Source organism: Nelumbo lutea, chromosome 2, assembly GCF_056320005.1.
Source record: "Nelumbo lutea isolate HS-2025 chromosome 2, American lotus-T2T, whole genome shotgun sequence".
Lineage (NCBI taxonomy): Eukaryota > Viridiplantae > Streptophyta > Magnoliopsida > Proteales > Nelumbonaceae > Nelumbo > Nelumbo lutea.
The window spans coordinates 30390396-30415061 of NC_142685.1; the positions used below are offsets into that span (position 1 = coordinate 30390396).

At 37.6% G+C, this 24666-nt stretch overlaps 1 protein-coding gene across 1 annotated transcript in view; it reads right to left on the reverse strand.

Moving 5' to 3' along the window:
• Positions 1-23167, reverse strand: part of LOC148869568 (trafficking protein particle complex II-specific subunit 120 homolog) — a 61620-nt gene extending 38453 nt beyond the window's left edge. The window contains exons 1-7 of the mRNA XM_088969197.1: positions 22452-23167; positions 21476-21682; positions 21130-21312; positions 20410-20516; positions 18302-18361; positions 15010-15301; positions 7418-7710 (exon numbers count right to left, since the gene is read on the reverse strand). Coding sequence (XP_088825323.1) covers positions 7418-7710; positions 15010-15301; positions 18302-18361; positions 20410-20516; positions 21130-21312; positions 21476-21682; positions 22452-22862 — 1553 coding nt within the window. The 5' untranslated portion in view covers positions 22863-23167. The remainder of the gene's footprint in view (positions 1-7417; positions 7711-15009; positions 15302-18301; positions 18362-20409; positions 20517-21129; positions 21313-21475; positions 21683-22451) is intronic.
• Between the last annotated feature and the right edge of the window lie 1499 nt (positions 23168-24666).

Genomic DNA, 24666 nt, shown 5'->3' on the forward strand with positions numbered 1-24666 from the left:
ATTGATTTCGATCATCAGCAGTCCAGGCCAGCCCCAGTTCCATTTGCGGATCCAGATCCAGGTACGACAGTCCCTTTATCAGATCCAAGCCCCCCTGAGATACCTTCCACTGTTGCTACTTTACCTCCTTTGGATGACCTTGACCTCCCCATTGCAGTCCGTAAAGGCAAGCAGCGTTGCACCACATCCACAGCTCACTGCATTTCCCAGTTTATGTCCCATGATCACTTGTCCCCCTCTTACAGGTCCTTTCTCACATCCATTGTTGATATTCCTATTCCCAAAACAGTACAAGAAGCCTTGTCAGTTCCTGAGTGGAAAGATGCAATAAAGGTTGAAATGGATGCCCTTCTGAGGAATAATACTTGAGATCTAGTTGACCAGCCTAAAGGAAAGAAACCGGTTGGATGTAGATGGGTATTTACTGTGAAACATAATGTTGATGGTTCCATTGAAAGGTATAAGGCTCGGTTAATTGCAAAGGGATTTACTCAGACTTATGGTATAAACTACGTGGAAACTTTTGCTCCAGTAGCAAAGATGACCACTATTCAAGTTCTGCTATCCCTTGCAGCCAGTTATTCTTGGCCCTTGTTCCAGATGGATGTTAAAAATGTCTTCCTCAATGGAGACTTACAGGAAGAAGTCTACATGTAGTTACCTCCTAGATTTTATGATGCAGAGACAGGTAAGAAGGTTTGTCGGTTGAATAAAGCCTTGTATGGACTAAAGCAATCCCCCATAGCTTGGTTTGATAGATTCAGACAAGCCCTTGAAAAATTCAGGTATGTACAGGCCTAGTTAGACCATACATTGTTCATTAAAAGTGTGGGCTCTTCCTTGACTTTGCTTATTGTATATGTGGATGATATTGTAGTGACAGGGAATGATAACAATGAGATTGAGTCTCTTAAACAACTCCTTCATCAAGAGTTTGAGGTGAAAGATCTGAAAGAGCTACGATACTTCTTGGGTATTGAGGTTGCTAGATCTAAACATGGGATTTTTATTTCTCAAAGGAAGTATGTTCTAGATCTATTAGAAGAAACTGCGAAGTTGGGTGTTAAGCCTGCAAATACACCTATTGAACAGAATCACAAGAGCAGTGCAGAGGGTGGAGAGCCTCTTGAAGACAAAGCTATATTCCAACGGTTGGTTGGAAAACTCCTATATCTTTGTCTCACACAACCGGACATCAGTTATGCAATCAGCGTTGTTAGTCAATACATGCACTCTCCTAGAACTACTCACCTCCTTGCAGTTGAAAGAATATTAGCATACTTGAAGAGATGTCCAAGTGGAAGTATATTATTCAAGAATAATAATCACATGAAGATAGAGGTCTATACAGATGCTGATTGGGTTGGGAGTGTTGATGACAGAAGGTCTACCTCTGAATATTGTGCATTTTTAGGAGGTAACCTTGTCTTCTAGAGGAATAAGAAACAAAGTGTTGTTTCTCGTTCTAGTGCTGAAGCTGAATATGGATCTATGGCTAATGGTGTGGCTGAAATCCTATGACTGAAGTCATTATTTGAGGAGTTGGATATTGCTTATGAGAAGCCCTTAATGTTGTATTGTGATAATCAGACTGCTATTAATATAGCTCATAATCCGGTATAGCATGACAAAACTAAGCATATCGAAGTCGACTGACATTTTGTCAGAGAAAGGGCTTCGTCTCAAGAAGCGTGTCTCCCATATATCACCTCCAGCATGTATCTCGCAGATCTTCTCACCAAGTTTGTTCCAAGGAAGAAATTAGAGGCAGACCTATGCAAGTTGGGAATGACAAATATCTATTCCCAACTTGAGGAGGAGTGTAGAGAACACTGATGTGGACCCCACTGCTGTGGTCCCCACTGTGTTCGTATGACAGCATAGCATATGTTTTGTTAGTTATGTCAGTGTTAGTTGGTAGTTATTGGTAGTTATTTCAGTTTGTTGTTACAGCTTTATTATTAGTTTATTTTCCATGTAAGCAACAAGGACAATTCAGCCCTTTTACAATTAGTCAACATACATAAAATATTAAGAGTGGGTCGGCAGATCGATTTGATCAACCCTCTCTCTCTTTTCTAAATCCCTTCGTGTGCTTCTTTTCTCCCTCTCTTCTTTTCTACCTCTCTTCTTCTTTTCTTCTGAAATCTCTCCTTTTTCTTTCGAATTCAAGACTGATTGTAGTCTTGATCGACTGTTGTATTCCATTTTTATAAATGAATGAATGAATTTTCAGTTGCTGATCAAAAAAAAGTAGTTGCCCTCTCCTGAGAATAGGGACATTAGTTGATTTTACAAGCAATGATTAGGTATACCATATCGCCATCTTGCTCAACATTATACACAGGGAAAAGGTATCAAAACTAACCATGACAAGAATGATTCCTTAAAACCTTTGTCAGAAGCTATCTGAGAAATTTAAGTAGGTTTGCATATCAATGCATTTTAGCCATATTCACCAGGTTCTACATGGATATATAGGGATGTTAGAGCACGATCGGCTACATAGCCTTGAAAACCGTGAAAATTAGAATTAATAAACTGCACAGTATTTTGGGGCTAATTAAAAAAAGCCAACAATAGCATGCATATATTTGGTCTATCTGAAGCAATTAGGTGAGAAAGAAGGCCTAAATTTAGAATACTTTAATGTCAAATTCAAACCAGGATAAAACTCCAGAATACTTCAAGTATCAAACTCAAACTAGGATAAATCTTATCAACTACCAAGTATTACAAAATGGTAGTTGATCAAAGGTAAGGCTGTTAAGGAGGAATTGGAAAACAATGGAAAAAAGCTCCTCAATGAAGGGAAAGGCCCTTTCACTCTGGTCTCCCCCTATTGGTGATTTTATAAAATTGAATTTTGATGGAAGCAGTCAAGGAAATCAGGGTCCTTCTTTCAGAGGTAAAGTAAGCTTGTTAAACTATTTTTGGGACCAATGTGAAGGACTCCATTAGAGCTGAATTTCTTGTTGTACGTACTCCAAGTGGTACAATTAGCAAAGCAGATGGACTTCGACAAATTGATCATTGAATATGATTAGAAGTTGGTGGTTGGTTGGCTATGTTGGACAGTTTTTGTAAGCCCTTAGCTTCAATTAGTTCTGATGTACTTTTGTTATTTAATGTAAATAAATGTACATGTTTGATTCATGTTGTGTGGTATACTTCTGTGTAAGACCCTAAAACTGGACATTTATAGAGACTCGTATTAGTTTTAAATGTTCACAGTCGTTAGATAAGTCTGGGGAGATTTATCCTGCCAAGGCTGACACTAGTGTGCTGCCAACTGTTGGGGTGGCTTGTCTCAGCCGCCTGGGTGAGACCCAAGGCACACGCAGTGTAGGATTACTTGAACCCTTGAACCGGACCGGATTTCCAGTATTGCCCTGGACCTTGGAGATTGATGGGCAAAACTGGAAAGTTACACCTGACCCCTAGACCCGATTATGGTACTGCACTAAGTGTCGGATTGGGTTGTCTTTAATATGCCAATCAGTGAGATCCTTAGCGGGGCTCAAAACCTGGGTATGTTGGGACAGTCTGAGAATTCATCTGAGTGGGTGATCATAGTGACGGGATCAGCCCCTTTGTCGGACAAAGGTAATGATCGGGGATGCACCCTCTCTGATGGAAACCAAACTACCGGCAATTGATTTCAATCGTTGAAATTTTGTTTTGCAAAATTTATATATATGATATATACCTAAGTATGGTTTCAAAATATTTGCAAATGGTTTTAATTCCCGGGATCCATGTAAGTAGAGAGTGCAGCATTGTTCCTTGCAGTCGAGGGAGAGGTCATCTCTTGTCGGGCAGTGCTTGATCATTATGGGCTGAGAGGTTAAGTGTAAGGTCATTTAGGATAATACCTGATGGGCTAATCTTGCATCTGCCCACAGTCCCTGGGTTTTTATAAGATGGCTTGGCCCAGGGGCCACTTAGTGTAAGTGTTGGGCCCATAGGGTCCATGTGATGGGCTCAAGGGGTTCACTAGTCTTTCTAGTGAACTCGGCTAGGCTTTGTAACAAAGGTTGGGCCGAACCCATGTGGCTGGTGTGTAGATCAATGCTTGGGTCCCATGCCATACAAAGAAGCCCAACTGGGCAGTAGTTTTGAAGACTATTGAGCACTTGATTCTTATTGGGCCTAAAGCCCATTTCGAACTGGGCTGATTTGATCAGTCACTAACAGGGGGCGGATTTGAGATTAGGATGAGCCCAAAAGCTTATCTAATATGCAGATAAGATTACGAAGAGTCATAATCCAAATACAGATTTGGATAAGGGCAACTCCTGATATGATTAGAAGGTTTTCTTAATCATTAAGCAAATGGAGGAAACCCTAATTCGAATTACAAGAATTCGAACCCTAGGGATTTCACAGAACACTCTGCAGCTTTGAGATAGGATCTCAGAAACCCTAGAGAAGAAAAAGCAGTTTGCCACCTTTTTCTCTAACCTTCTCCTTCAGCAGCTGCTGCCATCTACTATAGTTCGATTTCTCTGTGAGGGAAAGATCAAGAAAGAGTTCTTGATATCAGTCTTTGTTAAAAGGCTGATTCAGTTCGGTGCTCATTGCTTCCAAAGGATTCTTGTGAAGGATTCAGTGTGTAGGACGCACTCTACTGGTTCTATTCCACAGGTGTTGTGTCATCTTCAGCAAGAGCAGATCTTGGTGTCTTCTTTGGGCGTGAACACCAACTTTTGGGGATATTGTTTCTCTGGATCAGATATAATCACCCCCTTCTCTTTTGGTTCAGATCTGGTTCGGTTCTGGTTCAAGTAGGATCCTTGAATCTTGATTCTAAAATCAGGGAATGTGATTCCCAGTTGGAAGGAAAGTAGGAAATTTTTGAAATTCGCTCACCCATTCCGCAACAGTTTTGGCGTCCATATGATGGATCCTACCATCCCTTTCAGGCTATTGGACCCGGAGACTGTGATTTGGACATATAAGGATGAAATGAAGAGGTTCAAATGGCTCACAAGTGGCATGACTCTAAAAATACAGTGGGAAAGAAGATGAACTAATGGATGGCTGATTGTTTAGCCAAACAAGAGGTGAATAGGGAACATCTCTTTTGGGCTCAATTGTAATTTTATTTTGTGTACCTGTTGCGAGGTAGCACCATGCACCTCCCTTTAGGTTTCTTGTATTGCTATCTTTTGAATCTCTTCAGTAAAATTTTCTTTTAAGGTTTATCTATTGAAAAAAAGGCAAGGCTGTTTTTGGGTCAAGGTACACAAATAGAAACTAAAACTCATGGATTTTCAGATTCCCTCCAAGAAAGGAGCCGATTACCCCTAAAGAATTTTGGACTGCCAAGATAGTTATTCCAATATGACTAGCCACTAGCCCCCACCCCCCACCCCGGCGCGCGAGCACCCCCCAAACACACATAAACACATAAACACATAAACACATACACACAACAAAGAATTTAATTTTTTTAATCTGCTTAAATCGGAATATTTTCAATTCCGGGTTCCATCCTTAACCTAAATGTGACAAAGGAAAAAGAACCAGTCCAAAATTTTACTCCAAAATCCACCATTCCAAAATATCCAGGAGAAACTAAATACCTGGACTCTTAAAAAAATGGGGAGAAAAAAATAAAGATTTCTGTTCTCATACCATTGCACTCAATTTTTCAGAAAAGATCCTCTAAATGTTTTAAGAGTTTGGCAAACATTCAGTTTCCCAATAGTAGGCCATACAAGTGACCATTGGCAGCCAATACTAACACTAATGAATAAAACTATTCCCCTAAACCAGAATTAAATACTTGAGCATATGCACAGAGTAGTATAGAAAACAATCTACAGTACCCATAAGAAGAAGAGATCTATTGCAAGTTAAAGGGGCTAAAGGAAAGACCAAAAAGGACATAGGCTTAATTAGTAAGGAATGATTTAAAAGCTCATAATTTAACAATGGATATGGCACTGAACAGAACGAAATGGTGAAGCAGGAGTCATGTAGTTGATTGAGCTGCTAATGCTCCAGTGCTGAATTCAATCAGTGATTGCAGGAGTTCAACAATGCATTCCTAGGGTCTTGGATTGGGTTCTAACCTTTTTGTTGCTAATGTGTTGGGCAATCTGTTCCAATGGCATGGGGCAGAGGCTGTAGTGCAATTCAGTTGCCAGATAGAGAAGAGCTGTTTAGGTTTGACACCAACACCATCTCCCTAAAAAAATGATGGAAAAAATAATGATGATCACATCATTTGTCTATTCACCTAACCTGATATAATGTGTAGAAACTTGAAATCCACTTGGAAATGTGTAGCAAACTCCAAAATGAAGGTACTTTCACTTGGAAATGTGTAGCTACACATGGTTTTTGGAGGGATGAATTGAATTCAGACCTAACCTCCAGAGTTTTAGCACAATGGGACTCCTTCCAAATCAATCCTGAGATTTACCATCACACCAAACAATGGCCCCTAGCCATAACAAGAACAATTTCAATTTCATAAAGATAAATTTTCCCTCAATCTCTATTTAACCAAACATAAAAACAAAGGAAATTTATCAGATTGAAATAATTAAGCTATATTTTTGTCACTTTTACCAAGAAATATGTTAACTGAACAAAGCATTGCTTATCGGTAACAGAAACTTTATTAATATGTAAAAGACCATACATTCCAGAAAGGATTTCAGGACAAAAGACATGGACAAATAGCTCAGAGCTGACAAGATAGTTGTATGCCTTTAAAAGTAGTTTTGGTACAAGTTCCTCCCAGGAACAGGCATACCCCAGTCCAACAAAACTTTGTTCACTCCCTCCCTGGTTAGCATATATGCTAGGTTGTTTGCAGACCTGGGAATCCATTTGAACAAGTGGTTCACTGTGGATACCAGTAGCTTGATTAGGCTCCACAAGCCTTGCTCTTCTGATGCAAACCATCCAATCACAATTTGGCAGTCATCTTTAATGGATAAATCAGTCCAGCCAATTGGTCTACTCAACCTGTGACCATGGACAAGTGCTAATGTTTCAGCCTTCAAAATCTCCGTCTCCAGCTGGTCTGAAGTAAACAAATAGGAATTCCCCTTCATCATTTCTGATCACTCCTCCATATCCAGATAGACCTGGATTGGCTAAGTAGAAACAATCAAAGTTGAGCTTTGGTTTACCAATTTCTTCTTGGTCTGTATCTTACCAAAAAAACATGTTCACTGAACAATGCAGAATTGTAGAAAAGTATCTATTAGCGTAGTTGACCCTACATAGTATGGAAAAGCTTTGTTGAATTGAGACAATTTGAGATTTTGCCCCTTTTACAACAAAGATTTTGTCTTACTTGACATTTACATAAAATACAGCTTATGTCCATCTTATAGAGAGAGATAAATGCACCTTTAAGAGAAAAATTACTGCTTTTAATATAACTGGAAAATACCTTATGAAAGGTAAGGAAGGATCAGCACAGCGAGTTCCTGAAGGAAGCCACTCTGCTGAAGTTGCAAGGGCACTTGCAAGTCCACTTTGACCAGCAGGAGTGATAAGAGGGTAATAAGATCTAAGTAGATGAGCTGCTGCACTCCATGCAGCAAGAGGATCTCCAGCACGTATAGAAGCCTGCAATATTTCTCTCAGTACAACCATCTGCAGGGTGTTCCACTGAGACTCAAATAATGAAACAACTGATTGAAGCTGCATTTTTCCACCATCAGCAAGATTTGATCCAATTTCCTTCCAAAAAGAGTAGAAGAAACATGGACGAAATAATCAGCCTACAGACTATAATTAACATTTTTTGAGGAAATAAAATGATTCATTTAACAAGTATGAAAGCAACAGGTACAAGTATAGCCCCTGAACAGTGAGTGATTATAAATAGGGGAACAGAAAAACAAACCATCCTAATTACAGAAAATTCATGCAATCCCCCTCCCCTCCCCCACATACAAAGAGTTGCATGTGCATGCTCAAAATATGATTGATGGAAATCTGTTTCAAGGCTTTGTGTAGTGTAAGCCAAGACACATAAATGCTGAAATTTGTTGTGCAAATGAAGACATCCTTTCAAGTTTCAACCCCATTCAGCATCTCTATTTTATAATCCCATACTAACAGAACTTGAAAGCTTTTTTTTTTTTCTTTTTGATAAGTAAACAGAACTTGAAAGCATCACCGAACGTATTGTGGAGAAGAAACACCATCATACGATTAAGCTAGTTGATTTAGTTCACTGTATTAAGGGAGGTGCTCAGATTAAAGTGACCAGAACCACCAGATTGTAAAGTGGAGCTTGGTTAAATCATCAGAACATTAAATGTGAAAAGCTCAATGGTTTTAGGGCATCACCAGAGCAAGCTCATGTGTTGTGCATGTGTACAACAGCAGTATACCCCTATCCTCTACAATATAAACAAGCACCTGTATGTGCATACACATGTCTACATGCACAAGCATGCAAAAGGAAGGTAGAGAGAGAGACAAGTGGAGAAAAGGCAGAGAAATGAGTCAAAGGCATTGAGATTTGGAGCATTGGACCTCCCCACTCCACCCACCTACATACATGTAGAGAACAATGGATCCGGGGTCTAAGGATCAAATTCAGGACCACCAATGATGACTATTACTGAAATTTCTTATCATAGATGAGGTGATTTCCTGAACACCAGCCAAATGAAAACAGTTCAGTAATCACTGGGATAGTTATATTCTTGGGAAAGTGCTAGTAGGACCCTTTTGATCCAAGTAGAGATTAAAAAGGGAAATCACAATACAATAAGAGAATATCACACAAACTAAGATTAGATCAAAAAGATGATTCTACTCAGAAAAGAGAGCACCAAATATCAGCCTTTTTCTGATAGACTGAATTTTTGGTTATCAAAGTTAACAACACTAATGGTTTTGAACCAAATGCTTCATACAGTTAATAATTAGAAAGAATTCTCATTGTTCTTTTCCAGCTGCTAACAAATCTCTACACCCACTTAACAGAATTCTTGGAAAAGTTTTCATCATAGTTGTACCACCAAGAAAAGACAACCTCTATTATTTAGTTTTTGTATAAGACCAGGCTAAAAAAGCATGTTTGAATTATTGTCTTATTACATGGCACCCATTCTGTTTGGTGCCACTTCTCACAGTTATTCCATATATCTTGGGCCATGGCACCCTCCATGGAAGATATGCTCTCTGCTTGGAGATTTAATGCATTTTCTGTTGAAGGGAAGCTTCTTTGGAGAATCCTTCCTGCTGCTATCAGTTGGGCAGTTTGGAAAGAAAGAAACAGCAAATGGTCCTTGATGAATTGGACCTGCTCCTGTAATCTTTTTAAAGGTGTTAAAGCTTCAATGTTAAGAGATAATTGAGGTTCAATCATTTTTTGAAATCCTTATTGTATGTTTTGTGAATAGACATACAGACATCTTTTTGTACAAATATGAGGGTTTCTCGCCCTCCTTTAATACTAATTAATACATACACTTTTACCGCCTATCGAAAAAAATTGTCTCCTTACATGGCTCACTACAAAAAATCTCTGCAAGTGCAGGATCCTTCTTTGTAACAAGCCATGCTATATCAACTAAAAAGGACCCACTACCTTTTTGTAGATATAACATGTCACTGCCTTGCTGTTCTATGAAACAGAAATTCCACATGTAAATACAGCTTGTTACTGACTTTCATGCATGTGGGTTTTCTATTTCATAGCATAAGTGGTTTTATTTATCAGCAAGAAAGTATTTATTTTATTAATAGATAAAAGAGACTAGCACAAAATGATGGATAAACTGTCAACCCAAAAGGCAAACAAATTTACAGTGAAGCCCAAAAGAGTTGTCTCATGACCCCCTGTTTAGCAAGGGTATCAGCCATCCCATTTGCAGTCCTTCTAACCCTCTTAAATTCAACATTTAGTCCCTCAGAGATACTAGGCATGCCTAAAAGTCCACAGAATAAGACTGTTACATCTTGCACATGAAATAAGTATCTTAGAGTCCCCTTCCACCTCCAACTGTCGGTATCCCAGTTGCTTTGCCAATTGAAGACCTTGCAACAGTGAGATCAATTCATCTTTCACAGAGTTTCCAACTCCAATAGGCCCCAAATATAAGGCCATCACCCTACTTTCAAAGTTTCTGAAAACGCTTCCTATTCCTACCAATCCCAGATTGCCTATGGAGCTTCCATCAAAATCCATTTTAAAATCGGTACATTCTGGAGGTTTCCGTTCCATGATTATCCAGTCTTTTTCTCTAGATGAATATGCCACCCGCATCCAAGCTCTTATTATTTCATTTATTGAGAATGACCTGAAAGCCTTCCACCACCTTTACCCAATGTGCAACGTTTATTTTTATGCTGTCAATTACTTCTTCCATTTATCTACTTTTTCCATTGAAGATTCTCTAATTTTTCTCTTCCCAAATTACTAATGCCTTTACTGCTCTCACATTATCCGCCCACTTTTCTTCAGTTGTCTCAAGAAGTTAGGACTAAAAATACCAACCACATCTTGAGGGGGATCCCACTTGCAACCAAAGAGAGAACAAAAATACTCCCAAATGCAATGCACAAATGAACAGGGGATTAATAAATGGGATAAAGTTTCACCACTAGCCCTGCATAGAAAGCACATATGAGGACAAAAGCAAACATTAGGCCTTCTTCTCTACAATCACAAGTATTTATCTTTCTAAGGAAAGCTTCCCAGCAGAAAGCTTGAATCTTAGGCCTTCTTCTCCCTTAGGCTTCTTTTGAAGCCTAGGTTCCAATTTATCCCTTGGGGAGAAAGTATTCCCAATCTGGAAACAGTTGCACCTTTAAAGATTGAGAGAGTACAAAGCAAAGAAAACTACGATTTGAGAGGGGTTTCCCCTAATCAAAGGTCTTCCCAAAACTGGATTTTGTTGCTATTTCCCACACCATAGCGAATGGAATTGAGAAAAGTTGGTTATACCTTAAAAAATGATTTCCAAGAAGAGAATGAAGTCAGCTGAGGGGATAACTTTGCATCCCAGCCATTATCTTCCATCCCATGAATGCTGTCAATTACTTTGTGCCACAATCTGTCTCTTTCAAAGGGAAATTTCCGCAACCACTTACCCTAGCAAGGTTGTATTCCTTTTTTTTTTATCAATAACCACAGAATTGATTAATATTGGAAAAAAGTTACAGGGAAGAGGAGATAAAGAATCTTAACTCCCCAAAACAGAAATACATCTGAATTAAACATTCAAAACCTTACAATTGAGCCCAAAACCCAGAATTTCTAAAAACTCCTTGCCTAGCCAATCCATCAGCAAAGGAATTAGCATTTCTTTTAACCCAAGTACACAGGACTTCCATATCCTTAATCAGCCACTTGAATTTTCTTTTCTCATTGCTGTAGCTCCACATCTTGGAAGTGTCTTCTTTCAGCCAATCCATAACAACCGCAGAATCTCCTTCTATAATCAGTTTCTTAACTTTAATTTCTTTGGCTCTTTGCACCCCTTCCAACATTGCTAACACCTCAGCCCTCAAGGTGTCTCCCACTCCAATTGGACAAGAGAACAAAGCTATTACATTACCTCTCTCATCCCTTAGGACCCCCCAGTACCCGAAGGCCCTAGTTCCCCATGCTACTGCCATCAAAATTTAGTTTGATAAACCCAGGAGGTGGAGGGTTCCACATGAGATTCAAATTCTTCTTCCTTGTAACTGAGCTAGCAACATCTTTCCACTTTCTTAGCAAATCGTTTGTTGAAAAATCTGTAAACTTCTTCATTGTCTTCAGCCAGTGTATTACTCTTATATGAATCAATTCTACCATATTTTCTAAGCCTCTTTCCTTTTCTGAGAAGATCCTTGCATTTCTTTCCTCCCATAATGTCAAACAAACAGCAGCTCTCACGCATCTCCACATAATTCTTGATCTTTTCGTTGAGCATTCAATAGGTGAAGAGGAAAACAAGCTTTGCAGACTAGTTGGAGGTGTCCACTTGCACCCGAATAAAGAAGCAAACCAATCCCAAATATTTTTTGCCAAAACACAAGATATTATTAAGTGATACCTAGACTCACCAACAGCTTTGCATAAAACACAATAGTGTGCAGATAAACAGCTATTGGGTCTTTTTCTTTGAAGTAGGTCATCTGTGTTGATTATTTCAAGGAAAACTTTCCAACAAAAGCTCCCAACCCTCGGAGGTATAGGTGTACACCACACTTCCTTGACAGGGAATGACAGACCAATAGGAATTTCTGGTTGTATCAGGGCTTTAAAGAATGATGCACAAGTAAAGGATCCAGAGGGAGACAAAGACCAGATCCTATTATCTGTCTTTGTGGGTTCCAAGAAAATCCCATCAAGAATGGACAAAAGAGAAGAAACATTATCTATTTTTGTGTCCCTGAGTGCTCTTCTCAAACCCAAGTTCCAACCAAACCCGGAATTTGAGCTTGAGGAAACGAGGAAATTGATAATTGGTTCATTTTTTAGGGTGGAGATTGCAAATAGAGCCGGAAATTGTTCTTTCAAAAGGGTGTCCCCAACCCAAACATGTCCCCAAAACTTTATGAGATTACCTGAGTATAAATCATTCCGTATCCAAGGAAAGAAGAGAGGCAAAATATCTTGGATGGATTTCCATGGTGATGTTCTTGTAGCCACAACCAGAATCCCAGAGTCCCAACCATTCTCTACAAGCCCGTGAATACTACAAATTATCTTAGTCCACAGTTTCTCCCTCTCCAAAGAAAATCTCCACAACCATTTCCCTAACAAAGCCAAATTCCTCTTCCTTATATTCCCAATGCCTAGCCCTCCATCTTGCTTATTCCAACACACCATCTCCCATCTAACCCGATGATCCTTTCTCATTAGGTTTGCAGACCTATTCCCATTTGACTAATGATCTTTTTTTTCCCTCTCTTGATTCCCACAAGAAGCCCCTCATATATTTCTCTCATAGAATAAATGTTTTGAAAGTGAAAAGCACAACTAAAATGCAAGGGGTTCATAAAACCCGGGGCATAAGTTACAAAGCAAGGTGCCTAAATGAAGTGAGACACCACTTTTCAATTAAAAAACAATAAAATAACATAATATACAAGATTATACGAATCTAAATTCTAAAATAAATATACACAAAAAAGGTCTATTATCTCAATTGATTTGAGTACTATGTTATTAGCATAAATTTTGTAGCCTTATACATTTAAGTCAAGGCTGATCATGGACTTGGCCAAACCAGGCTTTTGGATCTATGACTTTAAATAGATTACATTAAATATATTTTATACTTTTATATAATATAAAATATTATATGTAATACATATTATATTCGTCATGTAAATCTGAACTGAATTGCAGTAATTGAATATAATATAATACCTTATCTTTCTCTAATATATATAAAATAGTTTTAAGGCACTAAGGCCAGCTATGTTGTATGGACCAGAGTGTTGGGTAGTCAAGAAAAAACATGTTCAGAAAAATAGTGGTAGAAATGCGAATGCCAAGGATGGATGAGTGGAAAAACAAGAAATGATAGTATCAAGAGTGAAGCCATCTGTAGAAACCTAGGAGTAGCTCCAATAAGTGATAAAATGAGAAAGAGGGTAGGCTAAGATGATTTGTTCATGTGCATAGAAGACCACCCAATGTTTTAAAAGCCAAAGGTGCAAAAAAAGCGCAAGGGCCAATTTGCGCCTAAGGCGCGAGCCTTTTTTAAGCAAGGGAAAAATAAAAAAAATCAAAAAAAATATGTTAGAAAATTCCCAAAAAATGCCAAGAAATTTAAAAATGCAAAAAAAAAATCAAAAGATATTAAACATAATATTAATAAAAAATATAAACTTAAATGTTTTAAAAAACCTATTATCTAAAATTAAAATACATAAACATAACATGTAAAGCGTATTCAAATGAAAATTTAAAAATAAAAGCAAACATATTGCATTCTTGATTCTTATTGCATTACTTCAAGTAGCTAATGTGATGTAAAACATATTACATTCTTGATTCTACGAGCCGTCTTTGTACTATGCCCCTTGAGGCAAGCCCGAAGAAGTCCATGTTAGGGTCTTAAATTCTTATTTATCACATAAAAAATAATGCATTTATAACTTTAATTGCCTTTTAAGAAGATATCTTATTGGAATGAATGAATGAACAACATTAGCAAATAGGGGATTCTCGGAGAACTTTAAAAGCAAAAAGCGCAGACTTTTAAAAAGGCGCATGCCTAGGCTGAGGTGCAAGGCGCATCAGGCGCACCAGTGGGGGCCTTTTGAAAGGGGTGCGCCTAGGACCTAGAAACGCCTTTTAAATCACTGAGACCACCAACAGCTCCAATTAGAATAAGTGATTTGTTACAAGTGGAAGGGGCTAGAAAAGCTAGGGGTAGACCAAAAAGGACATAGGTAGAAGTAATAAGAAATTATTTAAGCACTACTAATTTAACAATGGATCTGGTTTTAAATAGAATGGAGTGGTGAAACAGGACTCATGTAGCCAATGCAGAGTTTGGGGAGGGACAAATGCAAGAAGCCTTACCCCAGTAGACACAGAGAGATCGTTTCCAATTTAAGTCTGATCTAGAAATGATCACCCCTAATTTAAGTCCTACATAGGTTAAATTGTTTAAACTTTAAGCACTGTAGATACAACCAACAATAAAGTAAATTATTTATTCAACATCAAATTGAATGTTAATTCATCAAAACACAGGAACAGGCTAGGTTAGGTGCACGGTGCACCTGGCTTCAGGAGAAGCACATCCCAAAAATTAGCCTCCCCTATGAGCCTAAATGCCTAAATTTGTTTCCTTTTCAGTATTATAGTTACTGAAGAACAAGCTCCAGTATGGATTTAGAAGTAATCTTTAAAGGAGAACAAAGTCCCATAAAAATTTATAGCTTACTAGCACCATAACATCAACAAACAGTTCATAATTAAATAGCAACTACTAAAATTCTGTCAGAACAAGCAATGCAATTAACATTTTTTGTCAATTTTATTTCCCTTGTCCATTCTTTAACACTCACATTGGATAAAGAAAGCAACCTTGAGTTGGTTGCTCTACTTTGAACCCGGTATGCTTTTGTGGTCATTGCCAAAACTTGCATTGCACTGATAGCAGCCAAGTTATTCTCTTGCTGCAAATATAACTGAGCAACTTGCCTTGAAAAAAAGGCAGCCTTGCGCTGATAACCAAGGGTCCCAAACAAACGAGCCACTTCAACATATAATATCAGCCGGTCACTGGCATCAATCAAATATTTGGCACCATCTGCAGCAGTCATCAGCAAATCCACTACCTCCTTAGCAAGTTCTCGTCTGTCAAGACCAATAGTTAAGATGCAACACCAGTTACCAGAACAGTTAAGGATGAATATTTACGTAATAGATACATATTATTCAGAATTTTTGAGAACCTGTGTATTGCATATGCTTGAGAAACAGGCAGTGTATAAGATACAGAATTTTAAGGGACCAACAAGTGATAAAGGCCATCATTACCTAATATTGGTCCCAGCTATCTGGGGTCTCAGGAGGAGGGGTCTGGATACAGACCTAACCTTTGGATTTCTTTTTCTTTTCTTTTCTTTTTTTTTTTTTTTTGGCACAAAGTGGTTGCTCTCAGACTCAAACATGCATTCTCACGCTTGTCTGCCCGAGGTTTCACCATTACATGAAGCAATGGCCCCTGCCATTTTCATTAAGGTTGTTTTTGGTTGGACATAAAATATGCTACAAAACGGCTAGAAAAAAAAAATTATTCTCTAGTTTTTGGTTACCAGTAAAATACTAAGGGAAGCAGAATATTATCCAAAACTAGAATGTGGGGTAATATGAATTGCCCCTTTCAGAGAAGTCATTTTACCTAGAGTCTTGGATGAAATCATGGGCATTATTTTTAAAATCTTTACTGCACAACTCTCTCCTTAGATCACTTTCATCCAATAAACTTTCAATTTCATGAAAGTCTTCCTCTTCCATGTAATCCTAAAATCCAGTGGTTCAGTTCAGCACATGACCCCATATTCCAAGTTGAAATCAAACATTAGAAAATTTAATTAAAATATTTTTTTTGATACGTAACTCTTCTGAACTTTATTAAAAGAATGAAGGAAAGAGTAATTGGTACAACTACAATGTGTTGCTTTACATCAGCTAAACCCCCAAGAGATGGCTAGCCTCAGTTAACCACCTCCACAAAGGTTCATTAAAATTACCTTCCCCTTGAGGTATCTGTCTCCAAAACATCTGGTTTCTCGCTTCCCTTTCTTTTGCCAACAGTCTAGTGTCGACAAGCCCATTGGCTAACTGTGGTACCCACATAACATTTGATCCTAGTTCATTCATAATATCTTGTGTTTCTCTAATTAAAATAATATTTTAATTAATTATTATCCCTTGAAAATATTACTAAAATATTTTTCTGGGATGCAAATGCAGCCTAAATAGTAAAACTTTCCTCTGGCCACCTAAAAGACGTCTGAATGGAACAAAAAGTATAAGATTAGCCAAGTAGGTTCTGAACTCAGAGATCTTTTTTTATAGGATTTTTTTTTTTTTTTTGATAGATCACTGAACTCTGAGATATCATAGATAAACTTACCAAATGAGAGGTTATAGTCCAACCAATTTGCATGTCAATGTTCTACAATGCAGGTAAGTTGAATGGAGGTCAAGGTGAAGGCATCTATACATCTATTTTTTTCAATTTTATAAAACTTCCACCTTAAAGAAAACTCACCCTTTATATGTGGGCCCATAAATTCAAGTTTTATATGAGAAAAATAAGGATTTATACAGGTCTACAATACAATTGTATGTGGCAACCACAGTGCAGAATATTAACCTAATTGACAAAAACATGAAATGAGAATGAGAATTGTAACCAAATGGATCCAATCTCATTATCATTCTCGATTCATTCTTTGGCAAAAAGGCATATGGTTTTCAGCAAGCTTTGCTCATTCTGCCACTTCTTGTTCATTCTGGAATTTCATTCTGCACAAGAATGAACAGTGAACAAAACATGGCCCAAGTCAGCCAAGACAAGGAAACATTCTTTTGCATCCTACTTATATTCTAAGGTATGGAACCTGGATACCTGATAATAGGTTCCATGTCATGGTGGACTGGAAACTTGAATTCTTAGCATAAGTTCCATTCCCAACACCAGTCATGTCCATGCTGTATCTGGGTATTATACCTTTTAAGGGTGTCAAAGAAACTAAGATGACAAGACATTTACATTATTCCATGACCAAATATACAGATTTCAGTTTAGAAGCCAGTATCTGTAATACATTGAATAACAAAGACATTTTGAACCAGTTTATATAAACAAATGACCATTTGAAAAACATGTTCCATATATATTAATATACATACCCCAACATGATCCTGATACACCTACATCTAAGTTTCATCTTCTGCACTATTATACCATGCACTCAATTATTTTGATAGGCAACAAGATACTTTTATTAAATATGAAAATTTGCTATATACAACAGATGAATAGAACAGCTACCAATAGTAGCTAGAATAAGCAAACCCCTTGACGTTGTTCCCCAAAACACTTGCTCCTTATTTACACCTTGTCTAGCACAAGAGTAATCCATTTTCTAAAGGATGCTCCAAATAAGATCTGTTTACAGTTTGATTGAATATGGATCTACCCCTATTCGATCCAATAATATTTTAAAAAATGCTAATATCTATATAAAATTTATATTATATACTATTAAAGGTGGCTTGAATGTTGCCCATTTACTAAAGAGTCATTTTTTGATAAATCATATTGTTATTATTTTTTGTAATTTATTAATGGTATTTAATATCCAAAATCAATCTGAATTCAAATCCAAAATGGATCTAAAATCCAATGGATAAGATTAAATTAGAATCTGAACATGAACAAATCAAATTTGGATGTAGATATATCCAAGTTGATCCAATCCATGTGCAATCCTAATTTAATCATGGGAAAGGCAATATGTTCATAGAAGTTTTTCTTTCCCATTTATTCTTCATTTTTTCCTAACAAAGGAATGGCAAAACAATTAACATCTTACCAAATGAAAGGGGTTTACATATGAAATAAAAGAACAAATCTAGCTGACCAAAAAAAAATGTTATTAAAATATTAGAAAGCACTATTTTTTGCCCACAAAATAACCTTCTTTCCAACCACCAACTACATAAAACCAATAAAAAGATTTTTATTGAGGAAAATACATGATGATTCATCATTCCAAAGGACAGATTTCATGATCCAACAAGGAAAAGAAAATGAAGAAAAGGTTCCTTTCAGAAGTTTACCTGCAAAGAAATCTAGCTAATTTTAAAGTAGCTTCAAGCTCAAAGCTTAAGGGTGAAACTCTGCAAAGAAAGAATTAGAAGACAAATTGTCAAGGATTCAACTAAAATAAGAAGGATAAAATAATAATAAAAAAATGATTCTTTTTTGGTAGAAAAACTGAATCCATTAACGAATAAAAAACAAGCAAGGACAGCATCCAGAAAGCAGACAAACAAAGGAGAAAATCACTACAACTGAGCACAACCACAAAACACAGATGGCACTAATCACCATTACCTACCCTATCCCCCATCTCACCCTCCAAGACGTTCGATAACCAGCAGGGGGGAGATTCAACAAACTTTTCCAACTTCTCAAAATCATGACACACAAGTACATGGGATGCACTATTGCAGCCTCTAAAGAGTAAAGATAAATCAAAAGAAACATCAAGATCATAATACAAGAACATCACGAATAGGAAAGACTGCTTCCCTGGGAGGACTATTGTCTCAATTCTGCATGCATGATATAAGAGTCCTGCAATCACTTTCCACCTCAAGCTTGACATAACCAAACTTTTAAGCAAACTTAAGACCTTCAATCAAAGCAATGAGCTCAGCATGAGACAGGAAAGTCACCATGCTAGGCCCATATTGCAAGACTCACCCACAAGATTCAAGTATCCCTTTTTCTTCTTCTGGGAACAGGAATTGCTTGCAACTAAAATGTTCCATCTCACATGACTCACCCCACAAGAATTATGTTCAGATGAAAATAAGTGGCATAGACTTCTCATAGAAAAGGATTTAAATCACAAAACATATTATTTTAATAACACTACATGGGTCATGTGAATCATCTCAACTCATCAAAAACCAGAACTCATTTGTATGTAACCCAACTCTCTTTTTCTCATTTTAAAGCCTTATCATTCTGGAGGTTGAAATGCTTTTCTTTTATTTATTACCAAAAAAAGGTCTTTTATTAATTTGATTGATCAATCTCAATCTTCAACGAAGGTCTCAACCTTTTCAATACCGTAAATTTTATTAAATGCCAACAACAGAAGCTACAATGGTCTCAATCATTCATTTAATAGCATTCTTCCTTTGATTTAGTGGGCCTGGATTCTGGATTTGTTGCTCAATTAATGAACCCCAATATGCTACAGGTTCTCTTAAACAAATTTTACTAGCTACACTTCTTGCTTCTTTCATACTCTTCCCAGAGAAACAAAGCTTCAAATACCAATAACATTTTTATGGTAAAAAAAACAATATATATATATATATACTGAAATAAAAAAAGAGTACAGATCTATGCTTTTTCTCTATTTACAGGCTCCAAGTAGTCATCTTTTGCTATCTCTCAGTTTCTTTTAATCAGTCTTGGCTATCTCTCAGTTAAAAGGAAGGAATTTTTTTACAGCCTCCCTATTACCTGTTTCAACTAAATACATTAACACAAAGCCTCTAATTTGCATCTAGGTAAAAAGAAGAAACCATTGCCAGATAATTAAAAGAGAAGGGGATCTGCAGTGGACTTGATGAAGGTAGATATTTCAGCATTGTTGGAGTCTCATGGCAAGGGATTTACTGAACTCATCAAAGGACTTTCATGGATTTGATTATGCTACCACAAGCTTGGTCAGAGAAGGGAATCTGCAGTGGACTTGATGAAGGTTGATATTTCAGCATTGCCAGAGTCTCATAATGCTATTTGTGTGACAGACATGCAGGAAAGTCTTATTAAAGGGGGAGAAGATGTTAGGATTTTGAAAGGACTCTCAGAGGCTACTCTAGAGACCGGACCAAGCCTGGTCTTATAGTTCAGGCCTGGGCCCAAGCTATAGCCCTTCTCATAGGTGCCAAACCCAATCTGGCACGGCCCATGATCACCCCTACTTGGTCTTGTCATCTGAATCCAATGCTAAGACATGTTTTGTAATTTGTATTTTAGACACATCACTACCTTGAGGGTATCCAGATTGTTGTTTTTCTATTTTGAATCTTCCCCTTTCTCCTTTATTTATTTTATCACTTTCATTTCCTTTCCTTCAAGAAACTTTGATTCATTAGAAACCAAAGATTAACAATTAAAAATGAAAAGTAAAAGAAGATATGACCTTTGAGCATTGTCTTGAATAGATTTTTTGTAATGAAGGATCACACTAGTGTAACGATACTTCACCTCCTCCTCTAGAGCTGGATCCTTTTGGCCCATCCGGTCTATCTGATTACACAAATAATAACAAGCTTCACAAACAAATTTGACACTTATCCAACTAAAATGTGACACTGAACAAATACTCAAAGAGAGACAATCATAAAAGTTGGTAAGTAAAACAACGTAACAAATTGGTAAGATATCAAAGGCATACCCAAACAATGAGCCACACTTCAGCCCCGGCCTATCAATTGTGTGTTTGTGTGTGTGTGTGTGAACTTCCTTCCATATTTTGACTCAAAGGGAATGTAAGGTGTAAATACAGTGTACCGGGAGTATGGATTACCCAAAGGTCAACAATACCACTAAGCAAGCCCTGCATGTAGGTAGTGAACCTACCATTTGATCATTTCTTATTGCCAGCAATGAACATGATTGTACCATCACAGTATGAATTACCAGATGTATTGTACCATCACAGTTTACACAGGTTACCACAGTTCCTCTTACCATTTCAGACATAAATATTATTATTATCAACCAATCAGGACAGTTAGTAAAAAAGTTTTTGTCATATGTGAATCTCTTAGTAAACTTGCAAAATGGAAATTGCATGTTCTTGAAGTTCAATTTAGACCTCTCTAATATTTCTGGTTCAGGGAACGTGCATGGTGCATACCAGTAAGGCACATACACTACCCTCCAGAGCACCAGCATACCAGAAATAATCCCCTGTCAACCTGGCAAGTTCTAGTGCTGTAGAGTAATGAGCATTGGCATCTACAGGTGAGCCTGCCAGCAAGCAATAATCCCCTATTGTCTTTTGCACACGGCCAAGCCTCCGTTTTTTAGCCTTAATGACCTGCAGTTTCAAAAGATCAAAACATTTAAGTTGCAAAGTCCAATCAAAAGTTCTTAAGGAAGAGTTTAGATGTGCAAAAAAATGAAAAAAGCAACCAAAAGTTAAAAAAAAAAAAAGGATCAAAAATACAGTTTCCAAATCCTCAAGACACCTAAACATAAACCTCCTCTGAGCTAAGACTGGCTTGAGAATCTAGTGGTGTCTTCACAATAGTTCCAGCAGATTCTGCACGAAGAACCCACTTTTCAAATTCCATCAGCAATGACGCAGCAATATCTTGCATCATTGTCAATAAGTGGAACTCCAGAGTTTGACGATCAGCAGGAGGAAACAATATTAAGTTGTCCCTCCTTTTGCCACCATCCTCTAGCTGCATAAGAAAATAAACAGACAAATTAATTTGGACAATGAATGGAGGGTGCAAATTGTGGAGAAAATTTAACATGTGTTGCATCTGTTGCTCAGAAATCAAAACCATGCTACAGAGTAACAAAAATCTTCAAACTGACAGCATTTATCCGTTACGGAAATAGGGGGAAGGACTTGAACAGATCTGGATCCTCCATCTTTAAAGAAAAAAATGAAAAGAAAATATGTAGCAGATATAGCATGTATGCAGTGTGCTACAACTAAATTAGAATTTATGAAAATATACCAAATTTTTATTCCACCATTTTATTGACAATAAAAGGATTTTACTGTCAGCCATGACGATCTGTATGCATTTACAATGCAACAAATTCTAAATTTATCGCACCTGCTTTTTTATTCTGTACCTACCTAAGGTGGAATTGTTTTCACCATACACCACTCAAACTGCCGGAAGAAATCTAACTTACTTCAGTTCATTGTGGGCACTTGCATAAACAAGACAGAGTTATTCCATCATCCTAAAACTCAAATACGATCAAGCTTTATGCAGCTCTACTAAATTTGAAAGTAAAAATCAAATTTTGAAGTTTAATTCGACCAATTTATCTAAAAACACGGCTCTACTCATTCAAATGTTCTCACTTAGACCAAAAACCACAACTTCAATTATATTAGTTCGTAACTCATGTGCTTTCACCTGTGATCACTGCATAATTAAGACCTATAGTTTGCCAAGAAAGAAATGAAGCTTAAAATTTGAAATGCACCTGAGCATCGCCAGGGGAAAATGCGAAGCAGCGCTGGACGACGGCCGAAGTGTAGTTCTTGCAAACCATAGAGAACTGATCTGCGACGACGTCGAGATCAGGCGAAGATGGGCAGTGGCAGAGGCCAATGACGGCCAGAATTTTACGATTCGACTGGAAATCCTCCCAGGGACTAGGAGGGGACCCACCGACCATGAACTTGAAGCGGAGGCTGCCGGTGTCCCATGGTTGGTTTGCGAAGGGGCTCTTCTGGTGCTCTGTGTAGAAGGAGCTAATGGCGGAGAGTTCGACCTTCCGGTGGCGGACCAGCATCGACACATAATCCCTCAACTGTGCCTGCGGGACCGTACCGATCGGCAGGACTGCAATTCGGAGCATGCACCCGCTCTCGATGCTCACATCAGGCTCCATCGCCGCTTCCGTTGATCGGGAAAATGGTGACAATGGGATGGGGGAAAGGGTTGGTCGTATTCTCAGGTACGGTTCATTTGATCGTGTGATGCAGTGAGAGTGGAAGAAAATGGAACAAGTAGAGTTGAGAGTAGAGTTGAGCAAGAAAATTCGGACAGTATTTAACAACTGACGAATTAACAGTTATTTGTCTCTGCGAGGCTGGGTTTAACCTACACATCCCACCATAAAAATCAGGAAAGCCAAAAATCAAGGGAAAAATACAAAACCTCCCCTGAAATTTCTAACAATCATAAAAACTTATCCTATAATTTCATTTCAACAAATGCTTTCCCTAAACTTTTAAAAATCTCAATAAAAACGTTACTTCCGTCATTGACCTGGATAGAAAATGTATAAATTTACAAAATTACCCCTCAGGGTGTCCGGCATCATTGTGTATATTTGTGAAAATAAAACAAAAATCTATTTGTTTGAGGGACATCAAGGAAAGGCATGTTCGTTTCTTCTTAACTCTTATCTCTTAAAATGAATGTTTTAATTTTAAGAGAAAAAATGGTTGTTCGTTTCCTCTTATCTCTTATTTCTTAAAGTATAATTATACAACTTTTTTGCTTTCCAATAATACCCTCAAAAAGACAAACAAAAACTCTCATATATGATGTCAAAACGAATATTTGATCATTTTCAAATTTTAAAATTTATAACAACATTCTCTGCATTCAAAGCTCAGAGGAAAAAAAAGTTCATCAATACCAATATACCTCTTAATGTAACTATTACACTTTCAGATGTCAGATTTCAAAGCAAATGAATAGGCCCAAAGTCCTACACAGACTCTCTATAATTCCACATAGAGATTGCCTCCTCCCAAGCCTATCAAGTGCATATCTTTTTTAAGTTTTCATTGTACTCTTTACAACTGAAAATGAAGCAAGGGCTTCTGCTATGGAGTCTTGTCATCCCTTTCGCTCATTGTGTTCTTTCCCCTCCCTGTCGTTTCCCCTTCCCTCCATTCGCATGCACAGAAGAAAATGTTGTGTTGTGGTATCTGCAAATCTCGAGTCTAGTAACGATAGACAGTTGACAACAAGAGAGAGGAGGCAGTTGAGGAACAAGCGGAACAGGGCAAATCCACCAATTAGAGAGAAGAAGTTGAGGAGAGGCTGTTGAAGGAGCCCAAGAAGAGGTATGCTTTTTGGACTAAAGAGCTCAACCTCGACAACCTTGCTCTATTGGGTCCTTAATGGTGATCAAGAGACTGCAAAAAAATTAGCTCACTCCCTCACCGTAAATTTTCTAGACATTGATTTCAAGGTATATTCTCCTTCAGTCAAGGTGAAAAGGAAGTTAAAGAATGGCTCTTACTTAGTCAAGCCAAAGCCCCTCTTTCTTGGTTGTATGTATTAAACAAGGAGATATACATGATTTCATCAGACAATGTGATGGAGTTGGTGACTTTGTTGGATCAAAAGTTGGAAATACAAAATGGCAGATCAATAGGCCCAAGCCAGTGTCAACGAATGACATGGAAGCAATCTTCCAACAAGCAAAAGAAGAGCTGGAAAAGACTGATTAAGCATTTGAAGAACAGCGGGAAGTTTGTATTTGCAAGTAGCTTATTAACAGTAGATAATGATAAGTTGATTACACTAGGTTCTCATGTTTAAGTAGTGTTCGGGCCTTTTGTAGAGTTTACCCAAAGCCCTCTATCAAGACTAACGATTGGGATCCAGACCAATGAATATGCTCCTTTGTAGTTATAAAACCACTTATCTATTTGTGTTCTTCCTACAAAAAAAAA